Source organism: Cucumis melo, chromosome 6 (assembly GCF_025177605.1).
Source record: "Cucumis melo cultivar AY chromosome 6, USDA_Cmelo_AY_1.0, whole genome shotgun sequence".
NCBI classification, from domain to species: domain Eukaryota; kingdom Viridiplantae; phylum Streptophyta; class Magnoliopsida; order Cucurbitales; family Cucurbitaceae; genus Cucumis; species Cucumis melo.
The window spans coordinates 7,552,519-7,567,998 of NC_066862.1; the positions used below are offsets into that span (position 1 = coordinate 7,552,519).

A 15,480-nucleotide genomic window follows, 5' to 3' on the forward strand; every position below is an offset into this window, starting at 1 on the left:
TAGGCTTCAAATGGAATAAAGTTAATTTCTTTTTAAGTTGGAATTAATTTTAGTTTTAGAGATGTTAAATGTAATTAAAATACTTTACACATGTATTTGTACTATAACAATTATAATTAATTCAAAAGGGATTCTTTTTTTCTTTTAGTAAATTGGCAATTTGGCATTATAGTGTAAATTAAATGGCGGAGAAAAGCCAACTTAAGTAGTAAGGAATCTATGTCAAAATTCTATGGTAGGAAGTAGCATTTAGTTGAGTCGGTGCGACTTTGGAATCCGACAAGACGAGAGTCGTCAGTAGCTAATTCCGCCACCGGCACGTCGAATACCGACCAAATCTCAATCATACAGTGAACTTCAGAGAAGAAGATGTTGGAATTCCATTGTTCTTCTGATTCGTAGCTTCCTGCAAATGGGCTCTGCCGATGAGATTGGACTACCGCTCCAATTCGACGTCGAAGACACTATATTCGTTGCTGTGGGCACCGATGTTGACGACGCCAAAGCTACTCTCGTTTGGGCTGTCCAAAACTTCGCCGGCAAAAGTTTTTGTCTGCTTCACGTTTATCACCTTCCTCCCAGTGAGTTCAGTATTCCATTTGCTACAATCTACAGCTTTTGACCCATGTTCTTAGTCAATGGGTAGAATTAGTTGCGAATTCGTTTTGTAGAGGTGTTTTCTGTCTTTGCTGACTGATCCTTGTAGAAATAACTCTTTATTAAAGCTAGCTGACAGTTTGGTGAAATCTTTTGTATAATGATATCAAAAGTAGGGTGCTTCAGGATTGGGGGATTGGACTTTCTTGAAGTAATAGCTATATCTTTCAATTTCTTGTAGTTACCAGCCATTTGAGGTGCTTAGAGCGGTAGTATTTAGGTCAGCTGAAATTATATCTGGTTATGGATTGGATGTACTGCAGTACCCTTTTGGTTTTGGTTTCCATCTGCATTAGCTTTTACGGTGATAAGCAAAATAATTGGCATTGATTAGCTAAAGCATAGAATGAGTAACTTTCAAGCTAGATTTTCTACTTTTAATGACGAGCTGTAAGAGTCACTTAGATAACCAAGGGTCATAATGAATCTAGAAATTCAAATTCATTCACATATTAAATGTATTTTTATATTCATTCACATCTTTAATATGTACCTATTTAATGGAATGTACTTTCATTTATTAGGGTAGTTGAAAGGGCATAAAATTAAATGTCATGTCCTTACATATAACATTTGAAGTTAGTATAAATAGGGCCGTAGTTTCCACGTTTAAAGAACTTGGATTTGAATGACATTTTCTCATAGTGTTTCTCTCAAGCTTTATGCTTTCCTTTGTATTCTTGTGTTAGAATGCATGTTTAGAATTTTCAAACTAGTTTGATCAATTAGATTGTGGAGAGTTCGAAATCTTGAAGTTAGGAACAAGTTCTCTTTCTTCTCGATCTTTAATCAATCTTTCCAAGCCAAATCTGTTTAGCTTTCTTGGGGTTGTTAACTAATTGTTTAATCGGGGTTATTCTTATTACTGTTGTGGGGGTTCACCTAGGATAAGGGGGAGTTCTCAAACGTGATTGAGGTAGTTCCGTTTATCATACGGTGTCCAATGTTCATTGATTTGAGGGTTGAGTTTTCTTGCTTGACTGGTTGAGGTAATGCGTGCACAATGGCATTTCGGCTCCTTTAAGCTCTGGTAGGTTTCTCTCTTTTAGGTACCTTACTTTGGTTGTTTGTTTCTTACTCAAAAAGAGGAAAAAATTGAATTCCTAAAAGTATGAAATGTATGAAATTTTATGATAGGAGTTCGTCTACTGTATGCCATTCTGTTAAAGTTTACCAGATTTTGTTTAAGAAATTTATGAATCAAGTTTAATACTAGTACAAAATGGAAGGAAGATTTTTTCATTATTCGTTTATAGGATATAGTACTGATGCTATTAATATTTATCAAGGCAGAAACCTAGGAGTTCTCCATTCTTTAAAATTTGTTGGTTATATTTTGTGCCAGAAAATATTTTATATCTATAAGGCTAAATTATAGAAAATAACCCTGATCTTTGTTTTTTGTTTAAAAAACGCACCTATACTTTTGTAAGTTCCAATAATACCCTTCCATTTTCAAAAAAGTTAAAAAAAAAAAAACCCTTGTTAGTTTGGATGAAATCCAAAAACCATTAGCACTTTGTTTTCAAAATACCCTTAAAGTTTCATCAATACCCCTAAACTTTAAAATAAAGTTCAAGGATTTCCTTTTACTATGATTCTACGCTTGTTACCTCTCTCTTCCCTGCTTCACTCTATAGCATAACACTTCTCTATTCCCTCCTCTCCCCCCTCTTCATCAGTACCCTCCTATTCCCTTTATTCTATTCCACTATCTTTAAAACTACCCCATTCGATCAAGATATGTAGGTTATAGCAAAGACTAAAAGGAAAATAATAAAATCAGTGAGGGACTTTAAGACTTAAATATTTCTGTCCATATACTAGCAGGAAAAGCTTTTCTAAATTTTTTTTAAAGGTAAAGGGTATGAATGCAACTTTCTAATATGAATTGTTTCCATCCATATTCGGGTTTCCACGTAACTTGGTATCTATTTTCTTTACCACTTTTAACATTGTACATTTAAAATTTAACATAATGTACAATTATGTACATGACATTGTTTTCTATTTATTTCAAGTAATTGACAAGTTCCTTTTGCTTTTCTCTTACGTTATCTGATTGGTAAGAGGAGTTTGTAGTGACTTAATTTATATATCATAAGTAGTCTTATACGATGTTATCCTTGCATGCAGGAAATGAAGAGCCATCTTCCTATACACTAAAAGAACATGTAGCGCAGGCATTTGAGGAACCAGAAAGGCAAAAGCCTTTTGAACTTCTTAATCAATATGTTCTCATACTTGCCAAACTGGGGGTATCATTTCAATTCCCATATTAATTAAAGACAATTCTTTGTATAAGAAGATAAGTTTAATTGTTATAAAGACTAATGTACCATGATATTTTGATTTGGTAATGTTTGCATGCAATAGAATGTTAATGTCAATGAATCGGTTGCATGAAAACTTTGTACTTTTCATATTAACCAATGAAAATAATTTTCTTGGTTATTATAAAATCTATAAATTTGCTTAATTTGTAGGTACAAGCCCAGAAAGTATGGATTGAGACGAACAACGTTGAGAGAGGGATTGTTGAAATTATTGCTCAGTACAGTATTAAATGGCTAGTCATGGGCTTAGACACAGAAAGATACAATATGAAGTATGCATCATTTACTGTCATTATGAGCTTCTGGGAGACCTATTTACTTTTTTGGTGTTTTGCTATTGTTTATTGGCTACATATGGTTGGTACTGTTTTAATGTTGTCTGCGAGATTTGTTTACTTTTTAGCTCAACAACTAGCAGAGGGAGATTCGAACGTCCAACCTTTTAGTTGGGAACAATATGTCTAAACTAGCCAAGCTATACTTAATTCAACCTGCAAGATCTATCTATTTGTCTCAAAAAGCCTAATTAGAGTGAAAGATGGTTACCTTACATGGAATTACATGCTTTTATAAATATGAAATGTGTATACTTTTATTCATCAACGAAGTCATTATATTTCTTTTAAGTGACAATGCATTCACGCGTTGCCCACAATACACATCTGAGAACTGTATAGTTTTTATTTTTACATTTTGGAATGGAAATCCCTCTTATACACAAACACACACACTATATATATAAGATATAAGATAAAAGAGGAGGTGGCTGTTCAGACTAAAATGTAATTACTGTTTGATATCTGCTATTCTTTGGCATTTGATATGGGGAGTTTATTTTTTACTTGCAAGTGTGACAATTTGTATTGTTCACATTACAAGCGTTTTATTTCCTTTCTCAATTGCATTATTAGGAGGTCTATCGAGTTGAAGTCCAAGAAAGCTTTCTATGTATCCCAGCAAGCACCAATATGGTGCCACATATGGTTTGTCTGCAGAGGGCGCCTTATATACTCAAGGTATTTTTCATATTCCAGAATATGGTTGGTTTTGATTTCAAGGATGGATGATGATCTTTATGCTTGATGTTTTATCCATTGGGCTACTTGTGATAAATGATATTTTTAAAAAATGTCAAAACTTTTTTCCAACCGCCACTGGCTCCTTCATGCTACCTACTTTGAATGCTACTTTTCATAGACAGTTGGTTTCTCATTTTCCCTGAAGCAAGGTGTCTTCTACAACACAATTTTCTTTTCATTTAATTGGGATTGATGACAGAACTCTCATATTTCTACACAGCATTTTAACTTTTACAGGTTCTCTACATCCCAGATTCCTTCTGGGGTTGAAATAACAATTATTTTTATTTTTACTCTATCTTCAATCGGCTGCATGTGTTATTTGTTCGTCATTACCTAAGTAAATTCCTATTAAAACAGGGAGGGCAGAATGGGAAGATCAAAAAGTTCGGAAGTAGGAATCAACTATACCGACCATCTTAAACCAGAGTCTGTAACTTGTAAGGTATCTCACATATTCAGTCTTTATTTGCCTGATATGGGATTTTCTAAGTCTTTCTCCTTGAGCTGTATTGGTTTCCACGGAGAGGACAGCAGAATTAAATTTGTTGCAGAACTTTGCAGATGCTCAAGAAAAGGAGAATGCGGGTGATAAGATAAGCAGGTTTAGATATCAAGGTTTGGTGGATCAGAAACTTTACAATAATGGGGACCTGGGCACTTCAAGGACAACGCTATTGTTAAAGAATGAGGTGAACAAAACATCCCTTCAACAAATGTAATTCTTTAAGGTTTATAATGTGTCATTCTGAGTCTCCGTTAAGTAGAAATCTTGTAATTTTCAGCTTGGTGTAATACTTTTGGATTGGAGTTTCTTTTAGTTTGTCATGGACTCCGTTTGTATTTATTTATTTATTAATTTTTTTGGTATTCCTTTGTGTATTCTTTTATTTTTCTTGTTGAATGCTCGGCTTCTTAATATATATGCTCATAATACATATATATATGTATCACAAGTTTTAAAATGGCTATGGTTTCAATTACCTTTCATGTGATTATGGGGAAATATTTTGTAAGAAATAGTGAGCTTGGGCCATGTTGAAGGTATAAGGGTAGTTGAGATTTAGTTTGCCCTAATTTTTTATTATTTTAATTAGGCTCGTTTGCCTATAAGTATTTTCTTCTTTGTACCTTTATTATCATAAGAAAATAATAAGAAACAACAACATCGTGGTTCTACTCCCTATATTAGGTTTTTCACGTAAATTTGTGTTTGTTCGACATCTCAACTTTCAATATGGTATCAGAACGGGATATTGAAGGAACCCCACACAATCAAACACCCGATGGAACCCTAGCAGAAGGGACAACCGTTGACATCAGTACAGTCATCGCCGTCGCAGTTGATGCCCATATCAGTGTCTCCATGGGGAGTGCTTCCGACGTCTTCAGAACCCACTGGCCGACCTTCCTGCCTAGCTGCAACCATCCAGTAGCCAATAGGCTTCAGCAGTATAGGTCTTTCACGTGCTACCAGTTCGAATTCCCTTATATGTGCCACCTGGCCCTCACGCACTGCTGCCCGTGCCTACATCTTCACTATATGCACCATCACACGCGCTGCCGTCAGAACTTACCTAGTTGCCTACCTTGGTTCAGTCTTCTGTTGCTGGGTTAGCCGCAAACCCTAGTGGCTGTCTCAAGGTTGGAAATCCAGCCCACTCGACCTTTGAGGTAGGTGAGTCCTCAACGCAGTCAAGGGCTTATGAGCAAGGTCCATCTCCTGGTATAGTTCAACATCAGTTGGACATGCTACGACAACAAATTGCAGTAATCACGCTAGAGGCATCGTCCAACAACCGTTTAACCTCATCGGTGTATTCTGAAAATCCGGTAACCTCCCGCCCTGTTTCGTCCTCTTCTTATGTGTCTAATCCAATAGCACAATCTACATGATATTTTCCAGGGGAGAAATTGAATGGTCGAAACTATTTTTGTGGTCCCAATCTATTAAAATGATCCTTGAAGGGTGTTACGAGTTTGGTTTCTTGACATGTGAGATAACTCGTCCAACACCGGGAGACCCTTAGAAACGATACTGGAAAGGGGAGGACTCTTTTATTTAGTCCACATTGATCAACAGTATAGAACCACAGATCGATAAGCCCTTACTGTATGCTGCAACCGCTAACGACATTTGGGATACGACTTAGCAATTGTATTTCGAGCGTCAAAATGCCTCTTGTTTCTACAGAAAAACAAGTTCATGGATTCAAATAGGGGAAAATGGATGTGACATCCTTCCTTAACAAACTTTCCCTTATGTGGCAGGAAACGGACCTATATAGAGAAATTGTTTAGAATTGTCCTAACGATGACATACATTTCAGGATCGAGGAGGTTGATAGGATATATGTCCTTACGGGTCTCAACCCTAAGTTTGATATTGTTCCCGGACGTATACTGAGCTAGAGACGTATACCCTCTCTGATGAAGGTGTGTTCTAAGGTTCGCCTCGAGGAAGATCTTACTAGAGCTATGAGTAGTCTGACAAACTGAGCTGTTTATTCCACTACTTTCAATGCGAGGTCCCCTAGTCATGACGGTGAGAAGCATAATGGAAAACCAATCTCTGTCTGTGAACACTGCAAGAAACAGTGGCATACCAAGGAGCAATGTTAGAAACTACATGGTCGTCCCCCAGGAGATAAGAAACGTCATTCCAACAAAAAATAGAACACGGGGCAAGCTTATTTGAGTGAATTTGGTAGCCTTTATTAGTGATCTGAGGATCCTAGTCCGACTACACTAGGAGCTATTGCTAGGGTATACCTCAGTCCTTCAGTCTTATTACTATTGATGGGAAGAATCCCTAGATTCTGGACTCTGGCACCACCAATCATTTGATAGGATAACAGATGGTTCCTTAGCTCCCATTGTCGGGAAGGGGCTGATTTTTCCTTTTGAAGGATCGACTTTACATAATGTGTTGCATGTGCCCTGAATTTCCAACAATATACTGTTTATAAGCAAACTTGTGAAATAAACTGCAAAGTGATATTTTTACCTGATTCTGTTACGTTTTAGGACTTAAGCTCAGAGAGAATGATTGGCACTGCTCGACATAGTAAGGGACTCTACTTGCTTGATGATGACGGCTCCTCTAGTTGCATTTATAGGATGTCTTTCATCTTCATAATTTACTACTTTAGAAAAAGATTGTATGTTGTGGCATTTTCGTTTAGACCACCCCAATTTTCAATATATGAGATACTTATTTCCTCATTTTTTTTTCAAAATTTGATATTTCTACCATCTTATGATGTGTGTATTCGGGCTAAACAGGATCAAGTTTCCTTTCCTTCACAACTATATAAACCAACCCAACCTTTCACTCTTGTCTATAGTGATGTTTGGGGACCGTCCAAGGTCACTACTTCTTTTGCCGTTTGTTACCCTCATTAATGACCATACCTGCATCACTTGGGTTTTTCTCATCTCCGACAAATCCGAAGTCACATCCACATTTTGAAACTTCTATCACACTGTAGAAACGCAATTCAATGCAAAGATTGCAATCCTATGCACTGGTAATGGTTGCTAGTTTCAAAACCACACCTTTAACGAGTTTTTGTCCTTTAAGGGAATTGTCCAACAGAGTTCTTGTGCATATACCCCTTAACAAAATGGGGTTGCTCAGAGAAAGAACCGTCACCTTTTGGAAGTTCCCCATTCACTTATGTTGTCTGCTTTTGTTCCTTCCTATCTATGGGACGATGCTATTCTCACTGCAACTCATCTTATTAATCGAACACCTTCCAGTATCCTACACCTCCAAACCCCTTTAGAATGTCTCAAAGAATTCTATCCCTCCAACCGTCTCATTTCTGATGTCCCATTCGTGTGTACGGGTGCACAACCTATGTTCATAACCATGGTTCTAACCAATTTAAATTCACTTCTCGGGCTTAGCCATGCATGTTTGTTGGACACTCTGCACCAACAAGGCGATAAATACTTTCACCTATCCTCACATGAATACTTTGTCTCCATGGATGTCACCTTTCTTGAAGATCGTCCCTTCTTTCCCGTTAGTATACTTCAGAGGGAGAGTATGAGTGAAAAGTCTAACTATGTGGGTTTCCTTAGAGCCTACCTATTCTACTCTGGTTACCTTACCTGACCCAAATTCTCACACTACATTCCTACCTACAGACCAAGTTCTCTGGAAAACCTACTATAGGAGCAATCTCAGATAGGAAGTTCGGTTTCCTATTGTTTAGTCAACTCCGGTCCAGGATTCTGAACTTTTACGAGATCAAGGTATGACCGATTCCATTGAGTCACATATTATTAACAGAATGAGTGGGAATGAGAGGTCCGAAATGAATTCCACTAATGCACATGCTGATAGTAAGGTGGGTGAGAATGACGGGTCTGCAAATAACGGGTCTGAAACATCTGTCCCTGAAGATATAGTTGAGAAGGGCAGTGTTGATGAGGTCATTACAGATAGAGAGGTCAGGGTTGATGAGAATGAGGTCCTTGCTGAATCTACTGAAAACAAAACCAAGCAGGACCTCTTAGGAAATATCAATACTCTGGATCTTCCTATTGCGCTAAGGAAAGTTATCAGGTCCTATATAAAGCACTCCATTTCTAACTATGTTTCGTACAAGAACCTCTCACCCACCCAGTTTAGAGCATTCACTTCTAGCCTTGATTCTGCTGCGATACCCAAGAATATCCACTTTGCCGTAGAGTGCCCTGAGTGAAAGATTGCCATCATGAAAGAAATGAAAGCCCTAGAAAAGAACAAAACCTAGGATCTCTACACACCCCAAGGGACACAAGATTATGGGATGCAAATAGGTGCTTGCTCTCAAGTACAGAGCAAATGGTACCTTTGATAGACATAAGGCCAGGTGCAAAAAGGTTCACTCAGACTTATGGGGTTAATGACATTTTCCCCTGTTGTAAAGTTGAACATTGTTAAAGTCTTGTTGTCAATTGCTATAAATAAGGACTGAGCGTTCTTGAATGGAGATTTAGAAGAGGAAGTGTATATGAGTCCTCCTTCAAGATTTAAAGCTCAGTTTGATAATCAGGTTTGCAAGCTTTGGAAGTCTTTGTACGGGTTGCAACAGTCACCGAGAGCTTGGTTTGATAGGTTTACCACTTTCGTCAAGCCTCAAGCAAGGATACAATCAAGGGCACTCCCATCACAATTGGTTCACAAAAGTCTCCAAGACTTGGAAAATTGTCGTATTGATCGTCTGTGCTGATGATATTGTGCTATCTGGGGATGACACCGTTGAGATCATCCAACTAAAAAAGAAGATGGGGGATGAAATTGAAATTAAAGACTTGAAAAATCTGAACTACTTCCTTGGGATGAAGGTTGCTAGGTCTAGAGAGGGCATCCCTTGATTTATTAGCTGAAACAGGTATGATAAGATGTCGTCCTCTTGAAACGCCCATCGAGTTCAATGCTAAACTCGGAGATTCAGGTAACAAGATTCTTGTTGATAAAGAGAAATATCAACGCCTTATGGGAAAGTTGATTTACTGTTTCACAGAAGAGCTGATATCTTCTATGCTGTAAGTACTGTCTTGTAGTTCATGCAGTCTACTTATGAAAACCACATGGAGATAGTTAACAGAATTCTAAGGTATTTAAAAGCAACTCCCGGTAGAGCGTTGAGGTTCAGGAAGATTGACAGACGGTGTATTAAGGCCTATACTGACTCTGACTAGACGAGGTCCATTGTTGATAGAATATCCACCTCAGGATGCTGAATCTTTGTGTGGGGCAATATTGTTACTTGGAGAAGTAAGAAGCAAGGAGTTATGTCTCGAAGCAGCGAAGCCGAATGACGTGCGCTATGAGTTTTATGAGGAAATCTGGCTCCAGAAGTTGTTTTATGATCTTCATCAAGACTATGAGATACCTATAAAACTATTATGCGATAACAAGGTAACTATTAGCATTGTCAATAAGCCGGTCCAACATGACAGAACGAAATATGTGGTGTGGAGATTGACTAACACTTTATCAAAGAAAGACCGGACTATGGTAGCATCTGCACCCCTTACATACACCTTCGAGTCAACAGATTGCTGATATACTCACAAAAGGGCTCCTCAAACAAAACTTTAATTCGTGTGTTAGCAAGTTGGATCTTTTCGAAATTTACGTCCCAACTTGAGGGGGACGGTTAGAAATAGTGGGCCTGGGTTATGTTGAAAGTCTAAGGGTAATTGAGATTTACTTTTTCTAATTTTTTATTATTAGGCTCGTGTTGCCTATAAATATTTTCCTCTTTGTACCTTTATTATAATAAGAAATATCGACATCGTGGTTTTCTCTCTCTATTAGGGTTTTCACGTAAATTTGTGTTTGTTCTACATCTCTATTTTCAATATATTTAAAAGGTGAATGCCTGTATTTTTAGTAAAATTGGGTGTTAGGTGTTCACTCCCTCACCCCACTGATCTGCGAAGATTTCACCTATCACGAGGCCACTTTTGAAAGAGAACAAGGGTTGAAGTTATTAAAATTTTAACGTAGAGGCTTGGGTCTAGGACCTATGTGTCTCTCCAAACATCCAATACTTACCACCATCGCCCTTGGTTTCCAAGGAAAATAAATTCTGCATGTAATGGGTTTTACCATGTTTCATTTTGCTTGTACTACAAACTTGATACATTTTTATTCATATCAGAAGCGTGGCATTCAACTATCTTTTAACATTGTTATGTACTTAAACATAACGGGTGAATCATGAATTTCTTAGGGAGTAAAAGAGGGACATCCAGTTAGCCAGAGTGGTTTGCAAGAAGCCTCGATGAATGGTAAATCCATAAAAGACTTTGAGGGAGTGAAGGCTTGGGTAGAGAAAGATACTGTGGGTGCTGAATTCAAGGTATTTTGTGATGTTTCCTGAGGTAATATCAACTTTTGTGAAAGAAAGAGTAGTTTTTCAGATCTTGGTTGATTTTGGCTAGTTGAGTTTGGCAGGATTTCATTTTCGTTCATAGGTTGTAACATACCCGTCTCTCCTCCAGTATACTATCAGCGAGATCATCTGATACGACGCATATTGATAAGAAAGCTTAATGATCAGAAAATTGTTATGATTGACTTATGAAGTTTTCCTCTGGAGTTATGCATGCTAATTTTGTTTATTTAGTTTTCAATAAAAGATGTTCTTTTTGTCATTTTACAGGCTGAATCATTAGAAAGCTCGTGTATGGAGGAGGTGAAGAAAAGAAAAGAGATGGAAGAACTTTTAGAGAAAGAGAAAAAGGAAGTGGAACGGATGAACAAAGAGCGTGATGGGCTTTTGGAAGAACTACAACATGTCGAAGAACAGAAATCAGTACTCGAGAGAAAAGCTTCAGAGTACCAGTCTGATATGGAGGAGCTGGAGAAGAAGATGTTTGCAGCTGTTGATCTTTTAGTGAGTTTCAAGGAGAAGCGAGATAAATTGCTGATAGAGCGTGAAGGTGCAATGGACAAGCTTCGAAAGCTGAAGAATATTGTTAAAAGGGAACCTTCACGCTATCACAATGCAGAAATGCCTATGTTCTCCTTCGTAGAAATAATTGAAGCAACGAGAAACTTTGACCCTTCCTGGAAGATTGGTGAGGGAAGACATGGCAGTGTTTATAAAGGCCTCCTTCGTCACATGGATGTCGCTCTAAAAATGTTTCCTTCGTATGGTTCTCATTCCCAATCAGCATTTCATTATGAGGTAAAACTTGGCCAATAATAAAACTAGTCAACTGTCACAGTATTCTCATCTGAAGAAAATTCTAAAAAGTAAATTGCTTAAAGAAATGGTCAGTTTTGAAATGTGTTACCATTGAATATATCTGTTCTATACAAGCATTCTTAATTAGTTTTGTGATTTGAAGGTAAACCTTCGATACTGTACTTCTTTGTAACAGGCATTGTTAAGGAAAATTTTAACGGTACATTATCAACTAATCACTCAACTAAAAAGTTTAAATGAATAGTTGATAATAAATTCAATATTCTAGACCACCGTGTGTTAACCTTAACCTAGTGGTTGGCAATGAAAGTAATTTAGGGTTTAAGAGAATCGATTAAAGTCATACTTAAAATTTAATATTCCATGAGTCTTTGTTGTAACCAAATGTAGTGTGGTTAGATGATTGCTCAGTAAGAATAGGCGAAGTTGGTCCAAATAATTGTTAATATAAAAATAAAAATGAAAACTGTGATATTTTACTCTACTCTCATGGTTTCCCATTCAATGTATGCTTGTAGATCAACATGTCCAATATATGGACTACTATTAATATGAAAGAGGAGCAACCAACACTGCCGGGATTTAAATATCTTAGCCTAAGTCTCCACTAACCTAAAAAACTAGTAGATTAGCGTAAGTTCAATATTTTCACCACGTTGTTCACATTCATGTCTTGTTTGCTGGTCTATGATTATATACACAATTGATTTTTAACTACGTGTTTCGTTTTCTATTGTTGAGTAGCAGGTTGAGGTCTTGAGTAGGGTTAGGCATCCCAACCTGGTTTCAATTATTGGAGCATGTCCAGAATCTAGGTTAATAGTGTATGAAAATTTAAAAAATGGCAGTTTGGAAGACCACCTTGCCTGCAAAAATCACAATTGCCCACTTCCATGGCAGACACGGATTCGCATTGCTGCTGATATCTGCTCAGCCCTTATATTTCTACATTACAGCGACCCTTGCATTGTCCACGGGGATATAAAACCAAGCAAAATCCTACTTGATACCAATTTTATTGCCAAACTAGGTGGTCTGGGCATCTCTCGTTTGATCCCGCAAGAAGAGAAGGCCTTTAATTCGGCCTCAGTATGTAATATATCGAAAGAAAATAATCCATATATAGATCCTGAATATCTTGAGACGGGAAAGTTCACTCCAGAATCAGATGTCTACTCTGTTGGTGTTATTTTGCTGCGAATTTTAACTGGCAGAACACCTCCGGGTATAGTAAAAGATGTAAAATGTGCTATAGAAAATGACAACATTGTTGTCGTTTTAGATTCATCAGCTGGAGACTGGCCACATGATCTAGCAGAGCAATTAGCTCTTGTGGCATTGAGGTGCTGCGAGAAGGAAAAGTTGGATCGGCCTGACCTTGTCTCAGAATTATGGTGTGTTTTGGAGCCAATGAGATCCATTGCCTCAGCATCATGTTCGAGTCTGAAGAAACACTCTCGAGTGCCTGCACATTTTACGTGTCCGATTTTTCAGGTAAAAGTCTAGCCGAAAATGGTTTCCTGAGGATGTTTGGTAAATTTACATTATTTAAAGAGATAGAGAGGGAAACTTACTTGAAACCCTTTGATTAATTCAGGAAATTATGAAAGATCCACTCATTGCTGCAGATGGATTCACATACGAAGCTGATGCAATAAGAGGATGGTTCCAAAGTGGCCACAACACTTCTCCGATGACAAATCTTAAACTTGAGCACTGTAATCTTGTACCAAATTATGCTCTTCTGAATGCAATTCAAGAGTGGCAGCATCAGCTATGACGACTTTGTTTTAGATTCCTTACACCTTCACCTGCCAGAAGATACTACAAACTGGTAAGGGTTGGTACAAAAGCTGTCCCATAATAACAGTTCATACATGTTATTTACATACCTATATCTTTCCATGTACAGAACATTGTTATAGACCTAAATAAAGCATAGTTCATACTGTTGATTTAAACTTAGACAGATAAAATTGTCTCTATGAAAATTTGTTTTTCCAACTTGAATTGAATGCTTGAAAATGGGGGTTAAATTTGCTTTAAGGAAGTTCCTTGGGGTGAGGGTTTTGTACAGAGAGAATAAACAAGAGGTAAAATTTTGTTCTTCAAAACCATTCTCATCAAAACGATTTTATCCTACATTTGAATGAAATAAACACTTCTTAGTTGCAAAGGTGGAAGACTTCATCATTTGAATTATTGGAGGTTTGCCTAGGGATCAGCGATTGTCTTCATTTACCACAGAAAAGCCCTTGGACGGGTGGCCATTTGCTCTTACAAATAAACAAAATATGACTAAGTTATTAAAATTGTTCTTAAATTTTGTACTAATTGGATACAAATATTTGAAACCTTCAAAAGTTTTAAAATTATCCCTAAGCTTTTAAAAATGTTCTCTTTTCTTTTTTCAAAATACTTTAGAACTTTTTAAAGCTTACGAAATACCATTAAATTCAAAATGGAAGTGTAAAAATATCCTTATGATCAATATATGATCAGAAATTGCTAATTCCTTGTAAAAATGTCTTTATAGTTTAAAATTGGCTTTAGTACCTTCTCAACAAAAATGTTAAACAGTATGTGTTTATACTTTAAAAGTACCTCCTTAACAAAAATGTTAAACAATGCTCTTATGGTTTATATGCATTCTATCATCTCTGATTTCTTTTTCCACTCTCCCTCTATGACCTAATTTTTGCGATTTTTTCTCTTCTTTCTCTCTTTTTCCTTCCCTCTTTTCTTAAATATCTTGTTACTCTCATCCTGGTTAATTATTTGACCTTTATTTATCAAAAGAAAAACAAAAGAAAAAAAAAAACTTTCATTTTATTTGTAGGTATATAGACTATGATTGAAAGAAAGAGATTAATGGAATTAGTGAGGGGCCTTAAAGCACAAAAGAGGACACTAAGATTTTAGTTTTAAGGATAGCTTGTAATAGAAGAAGAAAATTACATGTGGACTACCGAATCAAAGATTTTTTATCTCTTTACAAATTACTATATTTATTGTGATTAGTGAAAAAGGTTAATTATGGGGTTATCATGGAAGATTAAAAGTATTAATGCAACTTTTAAAAGTTAAATAATATTTTTTAAATGGTTAATTGGATTTTATTATGGTTAAATAATAAAAGCATTTTTATTTAGTTAAATTTTAAAAGTATTATTAAAACTTTGAAGATTTAAGTGTATTTTTTTAAAACAATTCTCATCCAAAATCAAAGGTCAGAGTATCCTTCTTTTCTTTCTTTCTTTTTTTTTTTTTTTTTTTCAATTTCAAGAGTATTATTGATACTTGTAAAAGTTTAGGAATATTTTTTACTTAAAATACAAAGTTTAGGGATATTTTGATATATGTCAACCATACTTAGATGGATCATTCACATACTCCATGGACAACAAAAATTGATTGATTTCATCTAAGCTTGTCTACTTCAAAGGAACAAGAATCAAAGAATAAGAATAAGAATAATAAATAAATAAATAATCTTTTAATCAACAATGAATGGGAATCAATTATTGAGACACAAACCTTAAATCACTTGAATAATCTCATTTCTTATTTTCTGGAGCTCCAAACGTTGGTCTCTTCATTTTGTTGTCACAAAAGGAGTTTATGCCAAAGGGTTTCTCAAATTAGTTAGACTAATTGGGCTGAAATAGAAGATGGGCCGTGAGTTGCTCG

The 15,480-nt window shown here is 36.4% G+C and overlaps 1 protein-coding gene across 7 annotated transcripts; it reads left to right on the plus strand.

Moving 5' to 3' along the window:
* Window positions 1-185: 185 nt before the first annotated feature.
* Window positions 186-13,751, plus strand: LOC103484094 (U-box domain-containing protein 32). Of its 7 annotated transcripts, XM_051086709.1 has the most exons (11): window positions 432-581; window positions 1,544-1,687; window positions 2,794-2,915; window positions 3,144-3,265; window positions 3,905-4,009; window positions 4,433-4,517; window positions 4,627-4,764; window positions 10,810-10,938; window positions 11,242-11,769; window positions 12,535-13,284; window positions 13,388-13,751. In XM_051086709.1, the coding sequence occupies exons 4-11, from the start codon at window positions 3,234-3,236 to the stop codon at window positions 13,568-13,570; spliced, it is 1,950 nt and encodes a 649-aa protein (XP_050942666.1). In that variant the 5' UTR covers window positions 432-581; window positions 1,544-1,687; window positions 2,794-2,915; window positions 3,144-3,233; the 3' UTR covers window positions 13,571-13,751. The 7 variants fall into 7 exon arrangements, with proteins under 7 accessions (XP_050942664.1, XP_050942665.1, XP_016899056.2 ...); XM_051086707.1 differs by lacking the exon at window positions 1,544-1,687 and having other exon boundaries at window positions 186-581; window positions 13,419-13,751; XM_051086708.1 differs by lacking the exon at window positions 1,544-1,687 and having other exon boundaries at window positions 187-581; window positions 12,538-13,284; window positions 13,419-13,751.
* Window positions 13,752-15,480: the final 1,729 nt, after the last annotated feature.

Bases quoted from the DNA above. Each gene is read 5' to 3' on its own strand.
- LOC103484094 (XM_008441033.3), top strand. From the start codon at position 413: ATGGGCTCTGCCGATGAGATTGGACTACCGCTCCAATTCGACGTCGAA. The intron at 2,916-3,143 runs GTATCATTTCAA...CTTAATTTGTAG, and splicing joins TCATACTTGCCAAACTGGGG to GTACAAGCCCAGAAAGTATG. The intron at 4,010-4,432 runs GTATTTTTCATA...CTATTAAAACAG, and splicing joins GGGCGCCTTATATACTCAAG to GGAGGGCAGAATGGGAAGAT.